Here is a 23286-nt window from a genome sequence, read left to right on the forward strand (position 1 = left end):
GACATAACATGATTTTTTTTTAAAATAATAACATTTTTTTAAGTTTCTGCATAATATCCTTTTAAGAAGATTAGGTAACTACTTCCCTGTTACTTAGTACCTTGTCCCAGCGAAATATCACATATTATGGTACCAAATAAATGATAAATAGCTCCTGTTGGTTTGATCTGGACACGTGATAACATTGTGAAGCGATTTTGTAGATAGCAAACTTTGGTGCAAGATTCTGATTTCATCTAAGTAACCATTAAGTTATTAAATGGCTAAAAATAGAGGTATCTAGAAATGTGCATTCTATTTTTATTAATTGTTACGTAAATCATTCAGGATGTTCAATAGAACACCCTGTATATTATTTTTCCAATAGATGGAAAATTAAAAAATGATCATTTTTTGTATTTAGAGTATTTCGATTTTATATTTCATATGACATTTTCCACAGTAAATTTTCATCAAAGCCACCCAATGATTTTTTTCTCATATTTTGCCATTGAAAGAGCCATATGAAATAATACTGCGTGTATCTGCGAAACCATTAAAAACTTTGAAATACTTTAAATACAAAAGAAATGTGCATTCTTTAATTCTCCATCTAATCTACATATATAAAATGCTAATGTTTATCTGTGTCGTCTCTACTGAAGTAACGACTTGCTCTAGAAAGTTGCTTTTTTTTACTAAAAGATAGCTTTGAGATTGGCTCTTCTAAAAACTGACGCCGGATTTTTTGTTTTTCTTTTAATTAAAAAAAATAAAAAGTATTTTTTTTCCTGATGTCGTGGCGGATGCGCCAGGCATCAACTAGTAAAAAATAATATACAGGATGTAAAAAAAAACAAAGAAAAACTATTTTATAATTTAGAAAGTTTGGTGTAGAATTTTGAACACCCTGTATGATTTAAGAGTACGAAATTTATAGCCTTTCTGTCATATGCTATGGTACAACAAAATCGTGTAGAATTTTATCTATATCACGTGTCTCAAATCAAATCCAAAAGCCCCTAAAGTAAAGTACTTCGTCCTAACTACTCTATTCCCTTATATTCTTATTTAAAAAATTATGTATATATAACCTAATAAGTAGAACAGTTTTTTTAAATGTCCTGAGAGACGATTGGACCTTTTTTGAAAATCACCTATAATAGCGGGGAAAGGACAGACAACAGCGTCTGGACGGACGGACATCGATAATTTAAATATTTACAGATGTTTTTTTTGTTTTGTACTTTACTACTGAGATCGCTCGGTTGAGTGTATGTATATTTTACTAAATCCGATCTTTGTGTCCGAAAAAATCTCTTTCCTCTCTACCTTTCCTCCCCCTACCGTTTTACGTGTTTAAGGCACCTCGCGGCGTTGCCAATGATGTCACATTTGTGTGTTATCACGAATAGGCGCCGATGTATTCGGGCTTCCACAGCTGGTTGTTGAAGAAGTTGTTGACGATGGCCATGGCGTTGTCGTTTTCCGGTCCGAACACGGGCGCGATGGTCACGCCATCTGGCACGATGAGGCCGAAAGGAATCAGCGGATTATCCTGCAAATATTAAATAAGGTTTATAAAAGACTATTACTTGGCATCAGAGGACATAAAAGACTATTAAATGTCATTGTTATAGTGTTTACAAGTGTTCTTCTTAACTACATTTTATATTGTTATATTGGCAATGATCAAATAAAAAATTCCCAAGTCATCAGAATTTGAGTCGCCAACAAGTCGTACCACAGATTAACACAGATGTATCAGGAAGACGGAGAAACTAAATAAAACAAGGATACATTCGGTATCTTTAAATATCCTATTTAAAAAAGCGCATGCGTATGATGAATCGCTACAGTAAAGCTGTACCACAGATTAAGTATTATTTTAATTGGGAATACATTTTTACAAAAGGCAACAATGCATTAAAAAACGAAGTCTGACAACGCCATAGCCCTATTAAAGGGCCGAGGTCACGGCGGCGTTTACCAGCAAGATGAAATAAGTCAAATAAGTGCCACATCTGTAAGTTAATCTGTGGCCATACCATCCTTTCCTCAAAGCAACTCACGACACCTTTGACTCCCCCCTGTAACACCGTTGTGGATAAGGCAAGAATATTAATTTTTGCTAATCAAGAGGACATACTTTAGCTGGCTATATTGCCAGTATGTCTAATAACACTACCTCGTAGTTTATGAATTCTCTCTTGTCAAATTTCTTTAAGTTCGACACTGACTCACTGACAAATCATCAAAATCCTAAAGTACTTCTGTAAGTTTCACCAACTTCAAATGTTGAATTTTAGGTAGCTTTAAGCTTATAACGGAGGGAAAAGTCGCCACCGGTAACTGACTTTCCAGTCCACAAAAAATTAAAAAACTAGAATTAATCAATTTGGTATTGTCTGATTTTATTATAATAATTCAAAGTTTATGAATTACTATACAAATTTTAGACATTCACCACTAGGGATGGGCGACTAAGAAGTAAACTAATTTTTTACGTGTAAAAAACTAGCTTTTTAGCAGGTATGTTTTTTTACTGTTTATGAAAACAAAAAACGATTTTTTTGAAGGAAATTTTGAGTAGCAATATTATATAAATTCAGTGTTAAATAGCAATAACTTTTTATTTATTAAAGAAAAAGTGGAGTTTTGTATTTTTCAGAACAAAATTTTACAAAAAAGGAAAAACTAGATTTTCTTTATTTTTGTTTTTGGGGTTATAAATAGTAAAATAATGTTCTTACTTAAACATTTACTATTAGGTGGTTTTATTAGTATTATTAATGGTCGAAAGAAAACCCTGAAAGACTTACAGGGTCATGTTATAATGAATTTTTAACTGGTTGGCCAGTTTGCCAGTTAAAAACGCATTAGTGACTTTCTGTCCATTGACATGCATAAAAATAACTAAATTAGTGTGTTAAATATTTTAAGTAGAGGTTCTTTCATGTATTTATTTTTTTTTTTCAACATTTATAAAATATACTTTAAATAGTTCAATTACCACAACTTCATTTTAAAATACAGGGTGGTCCGAACTGTATTCCGGAAACTTCGGCAGCATATTTCGATTTCTTAATTCGATATTTGGATGAAAATTAGTATCTATTTTTTTTTGTAATATGTGAAATTTGATTTCTATGTCAATATGACTCCTACTTGTAGGGAGCGCCACCTACATCTTTTTTAACTGTTTTGAAGAGTAATAACTTATTGTCCGTCCCTGTATTACACTACTGAGTAAAAGAATATACCTTTCCGTAATGTTTTACGTAAAAAATGTCTGTAAAAATCTCTACGAGGAATCGTTTTCAATATTTCATATTTGTAATGGAAATAGTCAATACTTGTTATTATTGACAAAAAATAAGCATGTTGACTAGATAGTTATTTAACTGAAATGATAAATTTGGAGAAACATTTCATTTTTTAAGCTAATCATGAATTTTTCTAGAAAAAAAAACGATAAAACAGTTTCTGGTGAATCTTTGGCACTAAAACCTTTCAAATTTGTAATTTCAGACTAATAACCAGGGTTGGCATGTGATTTAAATCGTGATTTAAATGAAGTGATTTTTTTAATTTTAATCATGTGATTTAAATCAAAAAATCAACTTTTTTACAATACTTTACAATAAATCGAAAAATAACTGTAAAAGTTATAAAAATGTGTCATAGAAAACTATAAAAAATATTTCTATAGCAGATATATCCTATATCTATTCATTAAATAAAATGTTACATTTGCTACGTATATTAATATATTGGTATATTGATTTCTATCGACATTTCGTCTTGCAGTCAAGATTTTACACTTTGACAATAGAAAATACTAATTTTATTCTCGACTTAAGACTATTTCCGAACAGTATTGTATTGTGTAAGGAGTAAAAATTATACTTTTTTTGACGAGGCTGTACGTTTGATGGACTAGCGTAAACAGGGAGGCACAAACGTATATTTTTACTCCGAGTAGAATATACAATATTTTTTCAAACATTACAAATCACTTTTTAATCAATTTCAAACGTTGCAAATAATATAAGAAGTAGTATGAGTACTTTGAAAGTAATCGAATAACAATTTGTACACTCGTTGAAATTGACGCTTAATATCAGTTTAATAATATATTCTGTACTTTTATGTTTAGGCGTAAAAGTGCTTTACTTTTATGCCTAGGCGTTGAAATGACAAAAAATAATACTCTTGTGACATTTGAAAAAAAATCCTTTTGATCTGAAGCGAGCGACTTTTTTTGGGGAATATATTGGTGACCGATGTGGGAAAATGACACGGGCCGTAGAATTGTTAATGTATCGGGTAGAGTTATGAATATTTAGCCATTTAGGATAGGACTTTAATTGGAATTAAGTCCTAATTATTTGAAAATCCAATTTAAATATTGTTTTCGATTAAAATCAAAAAATCTGTTTTAAATAAAAATCTGATTTTTTTTTATTTTTAAAAAAATCATGATTTTTTCCATCCAGTCAACATGCATAATTTTTGTCAATTATGACATGTATTAACTATTTCGATTCCAAATATCTTGAAAACGGTTCCTCGTAGTGATTTTTACCAAGAGATATTTTTTACGTAAAATATTACGGAAATGAATATTTTTTTACTCTTTAGTTTTATACAGGTACGGACAAAACGTTATTACTCTTCAAGTAAGTTAAAACATATGTAGGTGGCGCCCCCTACAAGTGGGAGTCATATTGACATCAAAATGAAATTTCTCATGTCAAGAAACTCCCACACACCAATTTTCATCCAAATATCGAAGTTAGTTCAGAAATTATTTGGAAAAAATCGAAATACAAATGAAACTTCTACACCCTGTATCTCCGAAACTAAGCATTTTGGGACATTAACCAACTGCGACATTTATATGAACTTTTTTACTTATTTTTATATGCAGAATATGCTGTCGAAGTTTTCGGAATACAGTTGGGAACCATCCTGCATACTGCAAATTTTAAATTATTTGTGGAATTTTTATGTTTGTATACTTAAACCGGGTGTTTCTCAAAAGTAGTTCACCCCTATAATTTTTTTATTTTTTCAAATAAAAAAAACAAGATTTGGTATGTTAGTGTATGGCATAAATTAGGATTATCGATTCCGTATTCAATTGTTTTCGGTCACTTCCTGTTTCACCGGAAATGACTATAAATATTGATTTTCAAATAGCACCCTCGGTATTTTTTTACTTTATTCGATAGAAAACGAATAGAATGGCATATCGCATGCCAACTTTTGAATACCGTATTTTAGACTTCACTAATTTTTAATCAAGAAGCCTTTTGTGATAGATGAAGGTTAATACTCACCATCATATTGTTGTTTCGTTGTCTTTTGACAAACCGCGCCTTCTTAAGAGGAGGAGCCCTGAGGAATCCATCGTCTCTATCGGAATCCGTGCTAGAGTCCTTCTCCAAGGAAATGTTTAACTCCTTTAGCTCCTCCAAGGACTTCTTACCCAGGATGCTGGCCAGTTTTTTCGCCGAGTTCGATTCCAGAACCGACTTACTGTGGCCGTAGTTGGTAACATTGTTGTTGTTGTTATTATTTGTGGTAATAGTTGGTGGCATTGATCTGGGGTTTTGGTCGAAAGTCGCTACAAGAAAAATTGAAACGTTTAGATATTTGAATAAAAAGATTATAATAAGGAAGGAATATAATGCTATCCAATGACTAAAGAATACAAGGACGAATAACACCTGCAACCAAATTGTTACCATACCACCAAACAGTGCCGTGGTACATATTTTTCTTAACATAGCCGCTTGAAGAGATATTTATATTTTTGATAAATGTTTTGACTACGCCTATGGTGTATGCGGTGGTATCATACTAATTAATTACGAAAAAAAAAGTATTAAAATGTTACCAAAAGGTACAAAACTAGTATCGATGTACATATAATGTCAGAAAAAGAATTATCCAACTCAATAAAAAGAAATTGGCGTCGGGAGGCACGTATAGCCGCCCATACTAAAATATGCTAATAAAAAGTTGGTAGGCAGTTCTTTTAGTTTCAAAGTAAAGGAATTTTTCCAATTTTTTTTTATCTCAAAAACTGCGACTTTGACTGATTTTGATGTTATTACAAATTGTGTTGCAACTATTATTCCTAATCTTAAATTGAAAACCGCGTTTCGCTAGCTACTGTAATTTTGGAGTTACGATTTTTTAAAAATGTTAACCCCCTCCCATACCCCCTTACCAACCCCCCACCCCCACCAAAAACTAATGGCCAGATTCTGGGGTGCCACAGTATTTTTGTGCGATTTTTGAGTTATCGTGTTACAAACGGACAGACAGACAGACACCATAAAAATATTATGTATTTAGGTCATTTATGACCCAAATAACTCATTTTGAGTGAAATTAAAAAAACTTTTTTTTTGCCGATCTTAATAGCCTACCATACCTGTTGGTATGGTCGGCTAAAAAATAGAACACCACCGAAATAAACCGGAATAATTTAACTCTTCCATATTAGAACTTCCTCCATGTTCTCGCTAATTTTCTTCATATACGTACTCCTTTCTTAGTATTTTCATTTCAAATGATTAAATATAAAGGAAACGGCGTGTTTTTCTTTAGAAAATGGCACGGTTTGCTGGCGCGAGGCATTAGCCACGCCATTGTTTAGAGAGCTGTAATAATGGCGTTCGGTTTGTACACTTGAAGAACAAAAACAGTGGCCTTTTTGTCGGATAAATGAATCTGCTCATTTCGTAAAACAAGCACCTGAAAATATAAACGAACCTTTATGCAGAACCGTTTTATGGTATCCTCTTTTATACTTTTTAAGCTTCAAAATTGTCTGTTGTGTTATTTTTGCATCTGAGTGAATATAAAAAACAGCAGTGCAAAACAGTATTTAAACAAATTTTAATTGAAAAATTTCATGAAAATTTTTTGATGACACAATGCTAAATGTTCACCCTTTTACGATTGTGATAAAATTTGAGGCTTATGTATTTTTAAAGCATATCTATATCTAAAATTGATAATGTATTTATAGATTAAATTAATATAAGTATGATGTCATTTGGAAAACTGGGGGATTATTCTTACTCTCTAAAGCGGCATTCAGACGGTTCGACTTTAGTTGTTCAACTTTTGTTAATCAAGAAAATATTGAAAGCGAGTTTAATACATGGGTTCCGATCCCGATGGTTCAAACAAAATTGATTTGACAATGGTCTTAAAAAATAGGGACGAGTATTTTGGAAAAAGGGAAATCATGAAAAACAGTGGTGATTTTGGTTCAAAATTTGGTTAGAAATAGGAGCATCAAATAATCTTATATTTGGTTATATTTTGGTTGAAATCATACGGTATCTCCGTTATTAATAAAGATAGGAGGATGCAGTTTGCACAAACCTATCTCACTTTTTTGTTAAACGAAAGATGATATAAACAAAATTTTCATAGCCCTTTTCGTTTCTGAGCTACAGGGTCTTTTCGAAAATTTTGCAATTTGGGACAGCCTCCGTATCTCCGTTATTGTGGATGATATCGGGAAGATAAAAACTGACTCTTGTAGAACTTTACGTAGAATACAGTGGCGTAGTTCTACGAAAAAAATATTTTTGAGAATATCAACTAAAGTTATGTTTTTTTCAAACGGAACACCCTGTATATTTATAAATCATATGATCCATTTTGCTAAGAGCTTCTCAAAAATGTATATCACTTTACAAATAGCGGTAGAGAGAAAAAAGTTTCCCTAATATATAAAGAATTTATTAGTGGCTCCCAAAATCAAACAAGAGACAGATAGTATACTTTTAATAATTATTTAGTTTCTTTTATTATATTGTTAAGGTCAAGGTGTATTACTGGTTGCATAACCGCAACGTGCATTGAGGAACCTGGTGAATCCCCCAGAAAGTAAATAAGGCCCGCGCTTTGACAGTTGGACCAATCTGAAGATAGTCTGAAGTCTGAAGTTTGATAATACCGCGAAATACCGTTAGAGTAATAGTAGTTGCATAAATTGTGTTGTAAATAGTATAAGTTGTGTGTACAGAGTGAGACAAATAAATTCGTTAAGTATTTTATCGTGAGTTTAAATTAGTGGACCCACGGAATCCGTAACAATATCAATCATGGCTTACTAATAAATATGATCTTTTAGTAAAAACTTTTAAATATTGCAGTAAATAGTGAAAATAAATATAGAGTGATATATATATATTTGAGAAGCTTATGGAAGCCAGATCATATAATTTATAAATATACAGGGTGTTCCGTTTAAGAAAACATAACTTTAGTTCATATCTTTAAAAATATTCTTTTCATAGAATAGCAGACAGTTTTCACCTCCTCGATACCTTTAACAATAACAGAGATACAGAGGGTGTCCTAAATTGCAAAATTTTCAAAAAGACTCTGTAGCTTAGAAAGGAAGAGGGCTATGAAAATTTTGTTTACGGCATCTTCCATTTGACAAAAAAGTGGGACAGGTGTGTGCAAACCGCACCCTTCTATCTTCACTAATAACGGAGATACGGTCTGATTTCAACCGAAATGGGACACCCTGTACATAGTCCTGACTATGCTTTTCATTTTTATATCAGCTTCAGTTAAATTAGGCACATCTAATCCCATTATAACTTCTCGTATTGCATCTAGCTTCTCTATTTTCATAAAAAGTTGAATTGACATTCCAAAGAAATACTTCTGTGACGTTTGAATCAAAAATTGTTTATAAAAAAAGTAAATAATACTATTTCTCTCTGTGTACACACACCGCTATTTTACCTTGGCATGATGACGCTGAGGTTCGAAGGCAAGTGGAATTTCGATTTCAAGGTGTTCAACGTTATGGTGTTGTTGTTGAGAGTGAGGCTGTCGTTGTTGTTGTCGATGGAAGTGTCCGATGCGGCGGCGGCTGCTTTGGCCATCATCGCGATGCTTTTATCATCCTTTTCTTTCTTGCTCCTGTTGTGGCTGCGGTAACTGTTCAGTCCCAGGCTGGCGATCAGTTTTTCCCTTTGCAATCTCACCCGCTTCGTGGTTATGACGAAGGCGCTGACGAAAGCTTTCTGACACACTTCCACAGTTCTGCCTGAAAATGATGGAAAAAAAATTTCGTTTAGGTACACTGTAAAAAAGACTATGTCGCAATTTAAGTAATCTTTTAGTTATTTTTTATACAAGACGATAAAATGGTATTTTATCGTGGACCGAAAAGATTAATTAATTAATTTCGGGAGACGATAATACAATTTTATCGTCGTGTATAAAACAATATTTTTTTCCATAGCGAGTTAGCTTTAAAAAATATTCAGAAATTATTATTTCAAGGAATTTATTACGAGTAGAAAAAATATTGTGCTGGGTTGGCGTTGGTTTTTATGTAATTTGACAAATAAATAAAACTGTCTCTTTACGTGTCAGTTTTGAGCCAATATTTTTTAATTCTCTTTCGTGTCGATTGCTGATTGAATTGGAGCCAGAAGTGGCTCAAAACGAAATAAGTAAATTACCAACAGATATTCAGGCTGAGACGCCCAAACGTTGAAGACTTTCCCTGGCCATTGAGTATTAGTAGTGAAGAAACTCTCTCATTCAGTGTGCGTTTTCGTCTGCCCAATAACGATAGTTCTGTAGATTTACCAGGTTAATGTAATATTTTCAAGTAAATGCATCATTTGCTCACAAAACTGTATAGTCTCAACGTTCAACACAATATTGAGTTTATCATTTTCGCATAAATCCTTCTCCATTGCGTTCTCTTGTGCACTGCTTCCTCCCACTGATTCTGCATGCTTATGCCCTTTAAGTTTTCATGGAAAATATCCTTATACAGGGTGGCGCCTCTCATACGCCGCGGAGGCTCCAAGGAGAACGACAGTCTGTATTGAAATGAAATTTTGTGAGCATATGTAGGTTAATTCAGAGCACTTTTTAAAAATATACAGAGTTCTACAGGGTGTCCCCAAAAAACTTACATATCAAAGTTGTGTATTTTGTAATGGAACACCCTATATATTAATTGATTTTCGGGTTCTGGGAGAAAAATAAAGGTGAGTTTTATAAGAGAAGTATATGACTAAAATGTAAGGTTTTTGACATAGGTATTTAACATTTTCTAGAAATAAAGAACAATTTTTAAATTACAATAAAAGCTACCTAAATTGGAATTTACCCGGTATAACCTAATATGTAGTTAAAATAGCTATTGTACTTTAAATCAAATTAAAACTTGATCCAAAAAGTTATACAGGGTGAGACAAAATTATTATTGAACATTGGCCACCTTTAAAAGCGTGTTACTTTTTTATTTTAAATGGAACACCCAGTATATTATTCCAATATTCAATGGAGAATTCATGTCTCTTCAAAATACTATTAAGGTTGCCTACCCCTCAAACAAAGATTTTCCTAGATATTTTCATTTACATGATTTGATCTGAGTAGATCTTTATTATTTGATAAAATCTAGGTGGCTGTGATATGTCTGACGTTACTTCAACATAGCTGTCTAATTAGTCCAACTTTAACAACTAGTTATCATTTTGTGTCAGTGAAAACAAAAAAAAATTCTCAGAAATTTGCCGAAAATGCAAACTTATCCTACATCAGAGAGAATTGATATGATTCTATTAGTTGGTGAATGCAGTGTGCATTCACAAATTAATAGAATACTTAAATGCTCCTGATTTTATCTAGTCTGGTTTTTTTTATGGGGATATGTTAAAGACAGTGTTTACAAAACTTCACCAACTATTGTCGACAACATCAGAGAAATTATTGTAGCTGATGCTTTTCGAGGTAGAACTCCATATAAAATGCCTTTTAAAATGAAAAGATCCTTACGCAGACGAATTTTATGCAGTTAACAGGAAAGGAAGCATTTTGAGCATTTGATCTCATCTAGCTAATTTTTTTCACATAGTTATAGGTTTATATCTAGTTTTAATTCTGTAATAATTAAAATATGTTAAAACGTGTATCTTTTATTACCGTTGAGTATTTTACTATACAATCTTTAATTTTTGTTAAATTAACAAAAGGTATATCACACAGTCACCCTAGATTTTTTTCAAACAATTAAGATCTACTGACGTAAAATCATAAAAATTAAAATATCTAGGAAAATCTTTGTCTGAGGGGTAGGCAACCTTAATAATATTTTGAAGATATATAAATTCCCATTGAACAGCGGAAAATATACTGGGTGTTCCATTTCAATTAAAGGAGTAACTTGCTTTTAAAAGTGACTAATGTTCCATATTAATTTTGTCTCACCCCTGTATAACTTTTCGGGTCAAATTTCAATTTGGTTTAACATACAATGGCTACTGTAATTAAATATCAGGCTATACAAAGTCAACTAAAATTTAGGTAGCTGTTATCGATATTTAAAATTTACTCTTCATTTTTACAAAATGTGAAGTATGTGAAAATCCTCATATTTTAGGTATATGCTCCTTTAGTTTTTTTACTCACCTTTATTTTTTCCTAGAATCCGAAAATTAATTAATATAGGGTGTTCCATTAGAAAAACACAACTTTGATGTGTAACTTTTTTCGGAGACATCCTGTATAATTCTATATATTTTTAAAAAATGCTTTCAGTTTACCTACATATGCTGCCAAAATTTCATTTCGATATAAAGCACCGTTCTCCTTGGAGCTTCCCCGCGGCGTATGAGAGGCGCCACCCTGTATATTTTGAATTGCCCAACCCGATTTCCTCTTACAGTCTGATACAAGCTCACCGAAAGAAGATATTTCGGTAGGCAGTTTTCTAGCATCCTGCATATGTGGCCAGCCCATCTTAAGCGGGATTTAGTAACCATGACTTCAGCGCTCTCGCAGCTATCTTTTTCAAAGAGTGATACTGGTGATACATTTGAGATATAATTAATTTATTCCATTTTAGAGACTCGCACTGTATATTTTACCCAATTGTTTTAAAATCTCTAAAAATCAATTTCGTTTTAAAAATCAGAGTTCAGTCGTTTTCTGGTTTACGAGATCCTCTAGCGTGCATTATTTTATAGCTACAGTTTCATATATGATGTGTCTCAGAACTCAGAAAGATTAGAAGGAATAACAATATTTTAATACAAAGTTTTACGCATCCCGTTCATTGAAGAATAGGGGTATTGAAAACAAGGATTTTTGATTCCGTTTATAGCAGCGTTCTGAAGATTTTAGTTTTTTTACTCAGTATCAACGATTCTAGAATTGTTTCAGCCAACCATTTAATAAAAATATAACTTTATACGACCAGCTGTTTTATGACTAACACATTACATCTCGATATTCCAATTATAACTTAGTTTGCTACAAGTTATGTAGACGTTTTCCCTATTATATTTACGCCAATTGAAAATTTCAAATGTGGCAAACAAGCGATCCTGGAGTGAATATTTCCAAAATAAATACACCGTGTTTTATAGAAAGTAGTGACTAGTTTTTCAAATTTTCGCAAATACAGTTTTTGAGAATTGCATCGAAAATAGAATACATATCCGTATTGATTAGATTTTCGAAATTTCTGGTGCAGTGAATCCCCAGATATTGATAAATCCGTTTATTTTCTGTTAGGTAACTTCAAAATATAGGATTTATTTTATCCCAAACAATAAAAAACAAATATGAAATACATAAAGATACCATACGATAAAAAAACAGCGTCAAAGATGGCTGGGGTATGACAATCGACGATAATTATGGCGAGATCAATCTCTAGACGTCATTTACTAAAATTGACATAAAACTTGTCTAAAATTAACAGTCTTGTCTAAATTGTAGAAAAATCAAAAAAGAATAGGATAGAACGTTTTCAGACACAAATATATATTTCCCAAAAAATATTTTTTCTCTTATTTTTAAACTACGCCATTTAAAATCATTCTTAAGTTCATGCACTTGCGAATTACGATTTATAAATTGCGAAATGTGTGGTCTGTTAGCGTTCTGATTGATCGCCTTCAAGGGACCCTTGAAAGCGACCAATTGCAAGGCAAACAGAACGCATTTCGCAATTCGTAAATCGCAATTCGCAAGTGCAAGTGCATGGAACTAGAGCTTTATTCAATATAAAATAAATTACAAGCTTCCCAACTGTAAGAGCCATTAAAAAATAAAGAATAGTTACGGGTCGAAGTAAATAACATCTAGGGCTTCACCTTCACTCCCCAGCCGTCTTTGACGCCGTTTTTTTTCGATCGTATGGTACTATCACACGTAAAATTTAAAACAAAATGCAATAGGGTATCCTCCTGTTAACGATAATCCGCCCTGTTCAAACTAGCCACACACATTCAATTTTCCTCAGGGTTTGGACTGCGCAGTCGCTTTCTTTCAGATATTCATCAACATTTATGTTCTCCACTGGACACCACGATTATTTTCAAATATAAACCGTCAGTTTGTGAAATACTTCATTAAAATATATGTGAGTCAGCCTTGTCTTTGGCAAACAAAGTGTAAGCAATGCTATGACAGGAGTAAAAAGATGCCAGATAACGCAAGATCAACAGAAAAGCTGAAAGAGAATGAACCACATGCTACAAACTGGACAACTAGCAAAAACAACGATGCTACTACAAATGATACTGTCATTCAAAAAATAAATAGCCTGAGAAGTTTGCTGCAGAAAAAATAATAAAATAAACAAGTCTTTGAAGTCTGGACGCAAACTCAGCCGATGACGTATACAATTGAGGCCAACCAATTACCACCAAAGTATCATCGCCGGTAAAGTCTGTCCACGTCTGAGTTGCGAAATATTTCGACAGATGACATCCAAAAATTACATAAAATACCATTTATCTGAATTATAATGACAGATAATAACTGTCATTGTCATGTATTTTCTCCTTAGACAGACTCTTGTGTGTGGGGATAATTTTAAAAAAATCCTCACAGCTTCGACTTCGCCGTTTTGCCTTTGCGTAAAAAATGTACGTTATGTGGCTACCCTTACTATTTTTCAAAATGTTTGTACTGACCTTCGTTTAATATGGGTACTAGGTACTTGCAGGTGATCCTCCGAGGCGGCCTGCCGCTCCCGGTCGTTTCAGGTACGTTCGTGCGCGCCCTAAGGTCCATGTGCATCCTGAGGAACAGGTTCTGGCCGTCGGCCTCGCCCAAGCCGTAGAAATGGTTGAAGAGGTCGGTGCGCGCCTCCATCGGTACCAGGTCGTCGCATTTGTGAGGGCACTGGCACAGTTCCTCTGGAAAAAAGAAGTAATGATATAATATAATGTTGGCACAACAACTCACTTAACTAATTTCTTATACATTATGTATACAGAGTGTCTTGAAACTGTATCTTTTGGGTTTAAAGAAATATGTTACATTTCTTTAACTGATTCAAAGAAATATGGTCAGTTAGAATTATCGGAAACAAGAAATAGCCATCTTATCTGATAATAAGGGAGCGTTAAAAGTGGGTCAAAGAATATCTGAAAGAAGCTGAACAAATTAGACAAAGAAAATCAAGCCCTCCTACTCTACATGGATGTAAACCCAGTAAGGGATAGAAGGTAATGAAAAAGCAAGCAATTTAGCTAGAAAAGGAGCAAACAGCAAACACTCCACTAACTGGACCAGAACCGCTTTACTTATCAAGTGGAAACCAACTTAAAGCGGCAGGCAAGAGCCTGGAATACTCTATCCGTATCCTGGTATGGGCATCATTCAACCATCTAAGATACTCGAAGAAATTTCTCTAAAATGTAATTGATTTGTTTTGGATCAACGTACTTATTATCAGAATTGCCGTTATCAAATACGAATGAATACAATCAAGGTCGAATGAGTAAATTAAATATTTTAATTTATACATTTAGAGAAATGCTTCTGATTTAATACGTCATCATATTCAGAGTATGCAATTATTGCAATGTAAATTTAAGATTGAATTTTAATTCTACTGGGAATTGGTAGATTTGCAATTTGTATCTAATAAAAAGAATAATTAATTATAAACATTCGTTTACAGAACTGCATAATATTTGAATCATTTTGGTTCCAAATGGTTGATTGCCGAAATAATTATTGAATTTATTTTTAAAAAAATTGGATAACATTTTTTTCACTATTAAATGGCTATACAGGGTGAGTCTTAAATAAGTGCAAATATTTTCAGATTTTGTCAGATAAATTCAAAATAACCGAGTTATTGTACTTGCAGAAATATAGTACCCCTAAAAATATTTGCACTGATTTAAGACTCACCCTGTATACATTTTTATTTTTGGAGATAGAACATTCATTAAAAAGTAAATTAGAGAATTTTTAGCTAAGCTTTAATTATATACCGCATGATCGAAAAAATCCAGTTGGCTTGGAACTAAACATCGATGACATTCCCCATATAATTTTACATATAAAATGACAGCGATCTTCATTTCTTAACCATCGCCTGACGTGTTTTTGTCGATCATATTGTGTCACCGTGTTATTGTATACTTCTGATTTAATACGTCGTCATATTCAGAGTATGCAATTATTGCAAATGTAAATCTAAGATTGAATTTTAATTCTACTGGGAATTGGTAGATTTGCAATTTGTATCTAATAAAAAGAATAATTAATTATAAACATTCGTTTACGGAACTGCATAATATTTGAATCATTTTGGTTCCAAATGGTTGATTGCCGAAATAATTATTGAATTTATATTAAAAAAAATTGGATAATTTTTTTTTCACTATTAAATGGCTATACAGGGTGAGTCTTAAATAAGTGCAAATATTTTCAGATTTTGTCAAATAAATCCAAAATAACCGAGTTATTTTACTTTGAAAATTTCGGGAAGAAAATATTTCTTGCTAAAATTTTAAGAACCACTGGACCCTTTTTTGGATTTTCTTTCTTGTAAATTTAATCTACTACCTATGTTGCCATATTATCAACATATTATTATGTTTTTTAACTAAAAACTAAAAAAAATTCCTAAAATTTTTTCAAAAATTTAAATTTTCCAATTTTTTTTTACTCGAAAAGAACTCATATAATCGTGTTTCTGGGGCCGAAATATAGTACCCCTAAAAATATTTGCACTGATTTAAGACTCACCCTGTATACAATTTTCTTTTTAGAGATAGAACATTCATTAAAAAGTAAATTAGAGAATTTTTAGCTAAGCTTTAATTATATACCGCATGATCGAAAAAATCCCAGTTGGCTTGGAACTAAACATCGATGACATTCCCCATATAATTTTACATATAAAATGACAGCGATCTTCATTTCTTAACCATCGCTGACGCCGTGTTTTTGTCGATCATATTGTGTCACCGTGTTATTGTATAAACCATATTTTTTTAACTTTTCAAATTGTCACGATCTACAGGGTGTCCCAAATTCTAGCCTCATCAATAGGATCTCGAAAACTAGAAGAGATATACAGGGTTAGTTTTAAATAAGTGCAAATATTTTCAAGGCTGGTAAATCTCGATAAAAGAAACATATTTTCTCTTTGCCATTTTTCAAATGAGTCCAAAATAACCGAGTTATACAAATTTGAAAATTAAAAAAATATATATTTATAAAAATAATAATAGCTCCCGTATATAGCGTTTAACGCCTTGGGAGTAGCAAGGTACAGCTTGCCATTGCTAGAGCCGTTCGGTATACAAGGAAGGTAATGTGGCTAGCACTCTACACTCTACGCTTCAACCGCCTATTATTACCTCAGGATTGTGAATCCCAAGTACTCATTTAAGGCTTGAGTCGACCTAGGTACCCAAACAGTTTTTATTTTATTAAAAATAGTCGGCTGATGAAATGCAGGGTGTAGGATTCGAATCCACAACCTTGAGATTGGTAGACGAGAGCCTGTACCTACGCCACCGGGCAAAAATATATTTATTTTTTAAAAAAATTGAGAGCCACCGGATTTTTTCTGTATTTGCATCCCTTTTAGTGACGTAACCATAGAGTAATGCCGTAACCATGGTAGTATCAGAGGTTAAGAAATTACATCGTGGGAAAATTTCCGGTGAACAGGTTAGAACAGGCTAAAAAGTTTTCTAAAATATACAGGAAAATTTAAAAGAAAATTGCGCGATTTTCAACTTTTTTTGTACTTATTTCTGATTCACCTTGTATTTAAATTCTTCTGTATATTAATTAAAGTACTTTACTCGTTTTTACATTATTTATCGTACTATTGAAGAAGATACTATAAATTTATAACAAGAGCTTGTCATGTATAACTCTAGTGCCAGTGTATTATTATTATTAAATTGTTGGTATTGTTAATCAATTTTTCAAAAATGCACGTCTCGAACATTTTTGTTTTTGTTTGCTTATGAATCTTTTATTACATAATTATACAACTAACCATAAATAATGTGACGTCAGAGTGACAAAGTACTAATTTTCCCGACATCGCAGGCATTATTCGCATCGGCCAAGTAGTACCATATCATTGCGTGACGAGATGTTAAAAAGACGATGAAAAATAAATTTTAATTTAGAAAAATACGTACTATACGTTATATATTTTCTAAGATTTTTTTTTATTGGAAAAATTTTAGGGAATAATTTCTTTCAAAATAATTGAAATACCAGTTTTTTTCAAAATTCAAAAGTTACTTCGGTACTACCTGAACCACCCTGTAGATAGTACCATTATCGAAAATACGTACGCGACCTCGAAATAGCGCAGAAAAAAAACGGCAAGGCAAAACCTATAGACGTGTGTACGTGCCTTTAGCGCTAAACATATCGCGCGTGTACTAAAATGGGGTCACGGTACTTGGGCCCGTCGTCCAGTTGGGGCCTTAGCCCCGATTTGCCGCGTTTAACGGCAGTACCGACAGGCCCGTTGTTTTTTTTACGAAAATCTGGGTCTGGTCGGCGTTTTTTCTTCTTTAAGCGTTCTTGTATTTGTCGGTCTAAAAAAATCAGTGTCTTAGAGATAAAGGCGTACTACCTTCAAGTCATTAAAGATATACTAAAAAATTGGCCAAGTGCAAGTCGGACTCGCGCACGAAGGGTTCCGTACCATTCGTTATCTATACAACATTAGACACTATATTATCATACACTTTTTTTCCGATTTAGCTGAAATTTTGAATGCGCGTATAAGTAATTAAAAAAAAACGAAGAAACACATTAACTAAAAAGTGTATTAATCAATAATAAATATGTAAAAAGTAAAAATATGTAAAAATTTAAAAAAAACGATTAAAAAAAGTCGTCTTGACTAGGATTCGTACCTGCCTTACTACGACTCCAACGTCATAGCAGCGTAAAGTTCTAACGCGTTAACCACGCGGCCACCGAAGGCTTGAAAGATTATATATATGTAAAATTCTTACTTAAAAGATAATGTTTAGTGAAAGTACTTTTAATTTATAAATTTCTAAAAAAAATTCTGTTTTTAGTATTTGTTCTTATAGCGGCAACATAGATACATTATCTGTAAAAATTTCAACTGTCTAGCTATAACGGGTCACATAAGATAGACCTTTGTGACGGACGGACGGACGGACAGCGAAGTCTTAGTAATAGGGTTTCCATTTTTACCCTTTGGGTACGGAACCCTAAAAAGCACTGTTTCATATCTACTGGGTGGTGCTTCATCGTTGGAAACATAGGAAATCCAATGCAAATTTGAACTGTCCAAATATTGACTTCCCTGCTAGGTGTACCATATTTTATAAATAGATCTAGAATAGCATAACAAATATTATCAAAAGCTTATTTCCTGAAAATCTGACCACTCTGTATCTCTTTTTTTTTTCATAAAATTAATCCAATATATAGGATCACCTCTTTAAAAATTAGGGTTATTAAGGAACAGCCTGTATAAATATTTAATAATATTTTAAATGTATAGTATGTGCAAGATTGCAATAATATTTGCCAATACGTTTTTGTATTGCTGAATGTTTTGTTTTTGAATACAGACTGATTCACAACCAAACTACTTTAGGTATATTTATAAACATATTCTCTGACCAGTACCCGGTCAGTACCTTTAAATTTGGTATGTTTTTGGGATGAATTTTTAAAATATGGTACCTATGTCGTTTTTCCTTCGTGGTACTGGGATGATATATTAAAAAAAAAATTCAAAAACGTATTTAAAAACAGCATTTTTTGTATGATCGAAAAAAATGGCCTCCTCTTATACAGGGTGAGTCAGAAATAAGTGCAAACATTTTCCGGATTGGAAGATCTCGATAAAAGGAACATATTTTCATTTTAGCGTTTTTCAAATAAGTCCAAAATAATCGAGTTATTTTACTTTTAAAATTTGCAAAAAAATGATTTTTTGCTTAAATTTTGAGATCCATTGGATCTTTTCTGTTTTTTTTTTCCTTGTAAGTTTAATCTATGTTGCCATATTATCAAGATATTATGATTTTTAACCAAAAATTAAAAAAAAGTCTCAAAAAAATCAAAATTTTCAATTTATTTTTTTGCGAAAAAACCTCATAGAGGTGTTTCTATGGTCAAAATATACTACCCCTAGAAAGATTTGCACTTATTTAAGACTCACCCTGTATAGCTTAGAAATGACGATCGATGATATTCCCCATAGAATTTTACATATAAAGTAACAGGGATCTTCATTTCCTAGCAAATTATGACGCCGTTTTTAAAATTAATACAAAACAACAAATTTTTGTTATGAGAATGACGATATATCAAATAATTTTGTATACACATATTATGCATTTACGTTACATTATTAACATAAAATGCATTTTTATTGAAAAAAACAATATAAATTAAAAACTTTCAAAGATGAGTAATCAACAATATTGACGTTAGATGAGATTACTTATTTAACCACGTTAGACTACGATTTATTAATATGTTTTTATCAACATAGAAATTATTCAATTAAAATAAATTTAGATTTCCGTATTTTTTCGGACTTTTGTAGCCTGAGAAAATTATAAGTTCTAATTTATCGCAAAAAAATCGTTGTGTTGTGTTTTAAGGCCCATCTTGAGAAGTATTTTGTCTACTATCTAATCGTAGTTAAAAAGATGCTATCAGAAATATTATCGACATTAGTAAAATTGTAATTCGTTTTTGTTCTGTAATTAATGTTTTTTTTTTCAAACATCACAAAAGTATTAATTTTTGCGACGTGTTTGACGATATAAAAAAGGCATTTTAACGCCTAGGCATAAAAGTAAAGCATTTTTATCCCTAAGCACAAATAAAGTAGGAAAATACCTATATTATTAAACACATAAGATGACATAAAGTCTCAAATTCAACGAGTGTGTATCCATTGTTTCTCGATATATAATTACCTACAAGGTATTACTTTTAAATATCTTTATATTATTTGCAACGTTTTAAACTGTTTCAAAAATTATTTTTGACGTTTGAAAAAAATATCATGTTCTATTTGGAGGAAAAACGACTTTTTGTGCCTCGCCACTCTAGCCAATAATGTCAAACGTACAGCCTCACCACGAAAAGTATTATTTTTACTCCTAATAAAACAATATACTATTGTTTCTATAGCTTTATTGTCCGTAGCATTATTATAACAATATTAGTTTGTTATTATGAAATATTGTATTATTTTATTTGTATGGGATTAGAACCTGGGATACACTATTAATTTTGGAGACCTTATTTTTAATTAATTGAATTTATGACTGGATTACAAAAAACATTATTTATGTTTGTAACTCTAAGCACTGACAAGTATCTTATCATTAGTTTATTCTAAGAATTAGTGGTTTGGACTACATTCACATTCACGGGAATCCCGGATTTTGTACTTGCAATTCTGAACTGTTTTAAAACGGTAAAGAAAAACTTTTTGTCAGAGTATGAATATGGATTTTGTTGAACTTCGAAATATGTCACATTGTGTAAGGAGAAATTATCCGAATTCACATGATCTATCCTTTATTCTTCCGAAAGGCCTAAAAAAGTGACTAGTGAAAAAACAACAAGAAGGTATTCTAAAAGCAGATTCTGATGATTCAACACTTATTAATTGCTGGTTATGCACAAAAATAGGTAATAACCACAAATTGCGCAATAAATATAGAGTCTTTATTTTGTGAAATATCACGTTTTATACAGTGTGTGTCAAATATAGCACATTTTCACATAGATCATGTAGCAAAATAAAACACTTAGCAGATCATCAGCAGATGATTGAAACTAAGTTTGTTGAGTAAAATTAAAATGGTCAACGAAGCACGCGTCCAGTGCAAAAGTAAAGTGTTTTGGTGTATTGTGGTGAATTAGTGTTTTATTTTGCTGTTGTAACTTGTAACACCAAAGTTTTTACACAAGGTAAATATCACATCTACAAAAGTTGCTTACAATTTGATTTTACATCTATACATAACAGGGTGCACATATGTTAAATCAACTTGATTTAAATCAACGGATTTTTTTTAATTTTAATCATGGATTTAAATAAAATAAATCAACTTGTTGAAGGCACTTATAATAAATCGAAAAATAACTGTAAAAGTCATAAAAACTTTTTCTATAAAGCTGTAACAAATATACCCTATATCTACTCACCAAATAAAAAGTTACGCTTGCTGTTGTAACGTTTAAATACGTTTAATAAATTGAAAAATAATTGTAAAAGATATAACACACGCATATTATACCTACTTAATATCTATTATTCATCTATTAAAATTTTTGAAGTAATTTTGTGTGAATCCATTAAAATTCTAAACGGCAGAGATTTATTTTGAAATCGTGAAGTAACAGAAATCCGAATACTTTTCATTCGCAAACTCTAGTGCAGAACTATTTTCTTCTGATATTATGTTTTTATTCCAGAGTATCTATAATCAATCTCAAAAATATGCTGGCGTCAAGGCTGTTTTATATCTTTTTTGAAACTACTGTATGCTGATCAAGCTAACTTCTGCTTTCTCCAGTTTATCTTTCAGTTCATTCCAAATTTCTACCGCATAAATCTATCGACATTTTCTTCTTCGATAAGTATTTTGCACTTTGAACATTAGATGGCACTAATTTTATTCTCGACTTAAGACAGTCATGACTATTTCCAAACAAAATCCCTTTGATCTAAGCGGGCGGTTTTTTATGCGGAAATAGTTGATAGTAATTCTATGTTAGATAGGAAACATTTACACACATGGCCAAAATTATTGCATATATCGTTTAAAAATATACGGAAAGGACTTTAAAGAATCTTTTTTTTATACATAGCTTTGATAATCTGTAATAAACATTTTTTGGTTAAAATGGATATGGTAAACAATGTTTATTGTTCAGACCCAATATTATTACAAATTCTTGCACATTTCGATTTGTGGTCTCTTGGGATTCAGAAGAAATTTGACCATTGTTTTGGCCTTAAAATGCCTAGAAACATTATTTCACAGTTTAATAGAGTCAGAATAGTAACACTGTTTCAACGTGGCTACCGGCAAGTTGCAATAGCTGAAATTGTAGGAGTTAACCAAAGCGATATTTCGCGAATATTAAAAAAAATCAGTGAGACAAACGAGGTTACATACCGGCCTGGAAGAGGTAGAAAAAGAGTTACTACTGCTGTGCAAGACCGTCAAATATCCCTAATTGCACGACGCAATCCCCTGCTTTCTAGTACTGCTATTAAAAATGAGCCTTCAAAGAGTAAATGTTTCAAGAAAGACCATAGCAAGAAGACTCCATGACAGAGGATTATATTTAAGGAGGCCTCTACGTGTTCCGAAGCTTAATTTACAGCACAAAATTACGCGATGTGTGTAACGCCACAATGGGCTGAGGAGATGAGAGCAAATGGACCTAATTGGAATTTCGGCGTGTTTAGTGATGAAACAAGAATAGGCCTAGTGTCAGACTCATCTGGAAGACGAGCACGCTTGAATGCAGTTCAACTTTGGGTCCCGTTTCAAGGGGGAAGCATTATGGTATGGGCATGCAATGCACGGAGCTCGAACTCCTCTTGTTTTTATTGACGGCACAATGACAGGTGCCTCGTATCCTATAGAGACGTTTTAGAGCCTATTGTGCGTCCATTCGTATATATGGGATGAATTTGTTGAAACGATAATGCTACTCCCCATCGCACTTTAGTGGTTCGCGAATTTTGTGAGGAAGAGGGTATAAGGAAAACTGTAGTGGCCACAGATGTCTCCAGATATGAATGAGATCGACTATGCTTGGGACATGCTAAAACGCCATATTGCCAAAAGGAATGATCCCCTTCGTACCTTAAATGAATAGAAAATTGCTGCGCGCGAAACATGGGAAGCCACTCCTCAACATCTTCTGGACAGCTTAATTGAGGAGGCAATACAGATTATTAGTTGTGAG

General features: G+C 32.4%; 1 protein-coding gene across 1 annotated transcript in view; it reads right to left on the reverse strand.

The window, feature by feature from the left end:
- Nucleotides 1–736: 736 nt before the first annotated feature.
- Nucleotides 737–23286, reverse strand: part of LOC115882847 — a 42341-nt gene continuing 19791 nt past the window's right edge. Inside the window, exons 2-6 of the mRNA XM_030901096.1 lie at nucleotides 13983–14207; nucleotides 8773–9079; nucleotides 6683–6750; nucleotides 5325–5611; nucleotides 737–1537 (exon numbers count right to left, since the gene is read on the reverse strand). Coding sequence (XP_030756956.1) covers nucleotides 1385–1537; nucleotides 5325–5611; nucleotides 6683–6750; nucleotides 8773–9079; nucleotides 13983–14163 — 996 coding nt within the window. The 5' untranslated portion in view covers nucleotides 14164–14207 and the 3' untranslated portion in view covers nucleotides 737–1384. The remainder of the gene's footprint in view (nucleotides 1538–5324; nucleotides 5612–6682; nucleotides 6751–8772; nucleotides 9080–13982; nucleotides 14208–23286) is intronic.

The sequence above is a fragment of the Sitophilus oryzae genome, unplaced genomic scaffold, assembly GCF_002938485.1.
Source record: "Sitophilus oryzae breed Bouriz unplaced genomic scaffold, Soryzae_2.0 scaffold_179_pilon_pilon, whole genome shotgun sequence".
NCBI lineage: Eukaryota > Metazoa > Arthropoda > Insecta > Coleoptera > Curculionidae > Sitophilus > Sitophilus oryzae.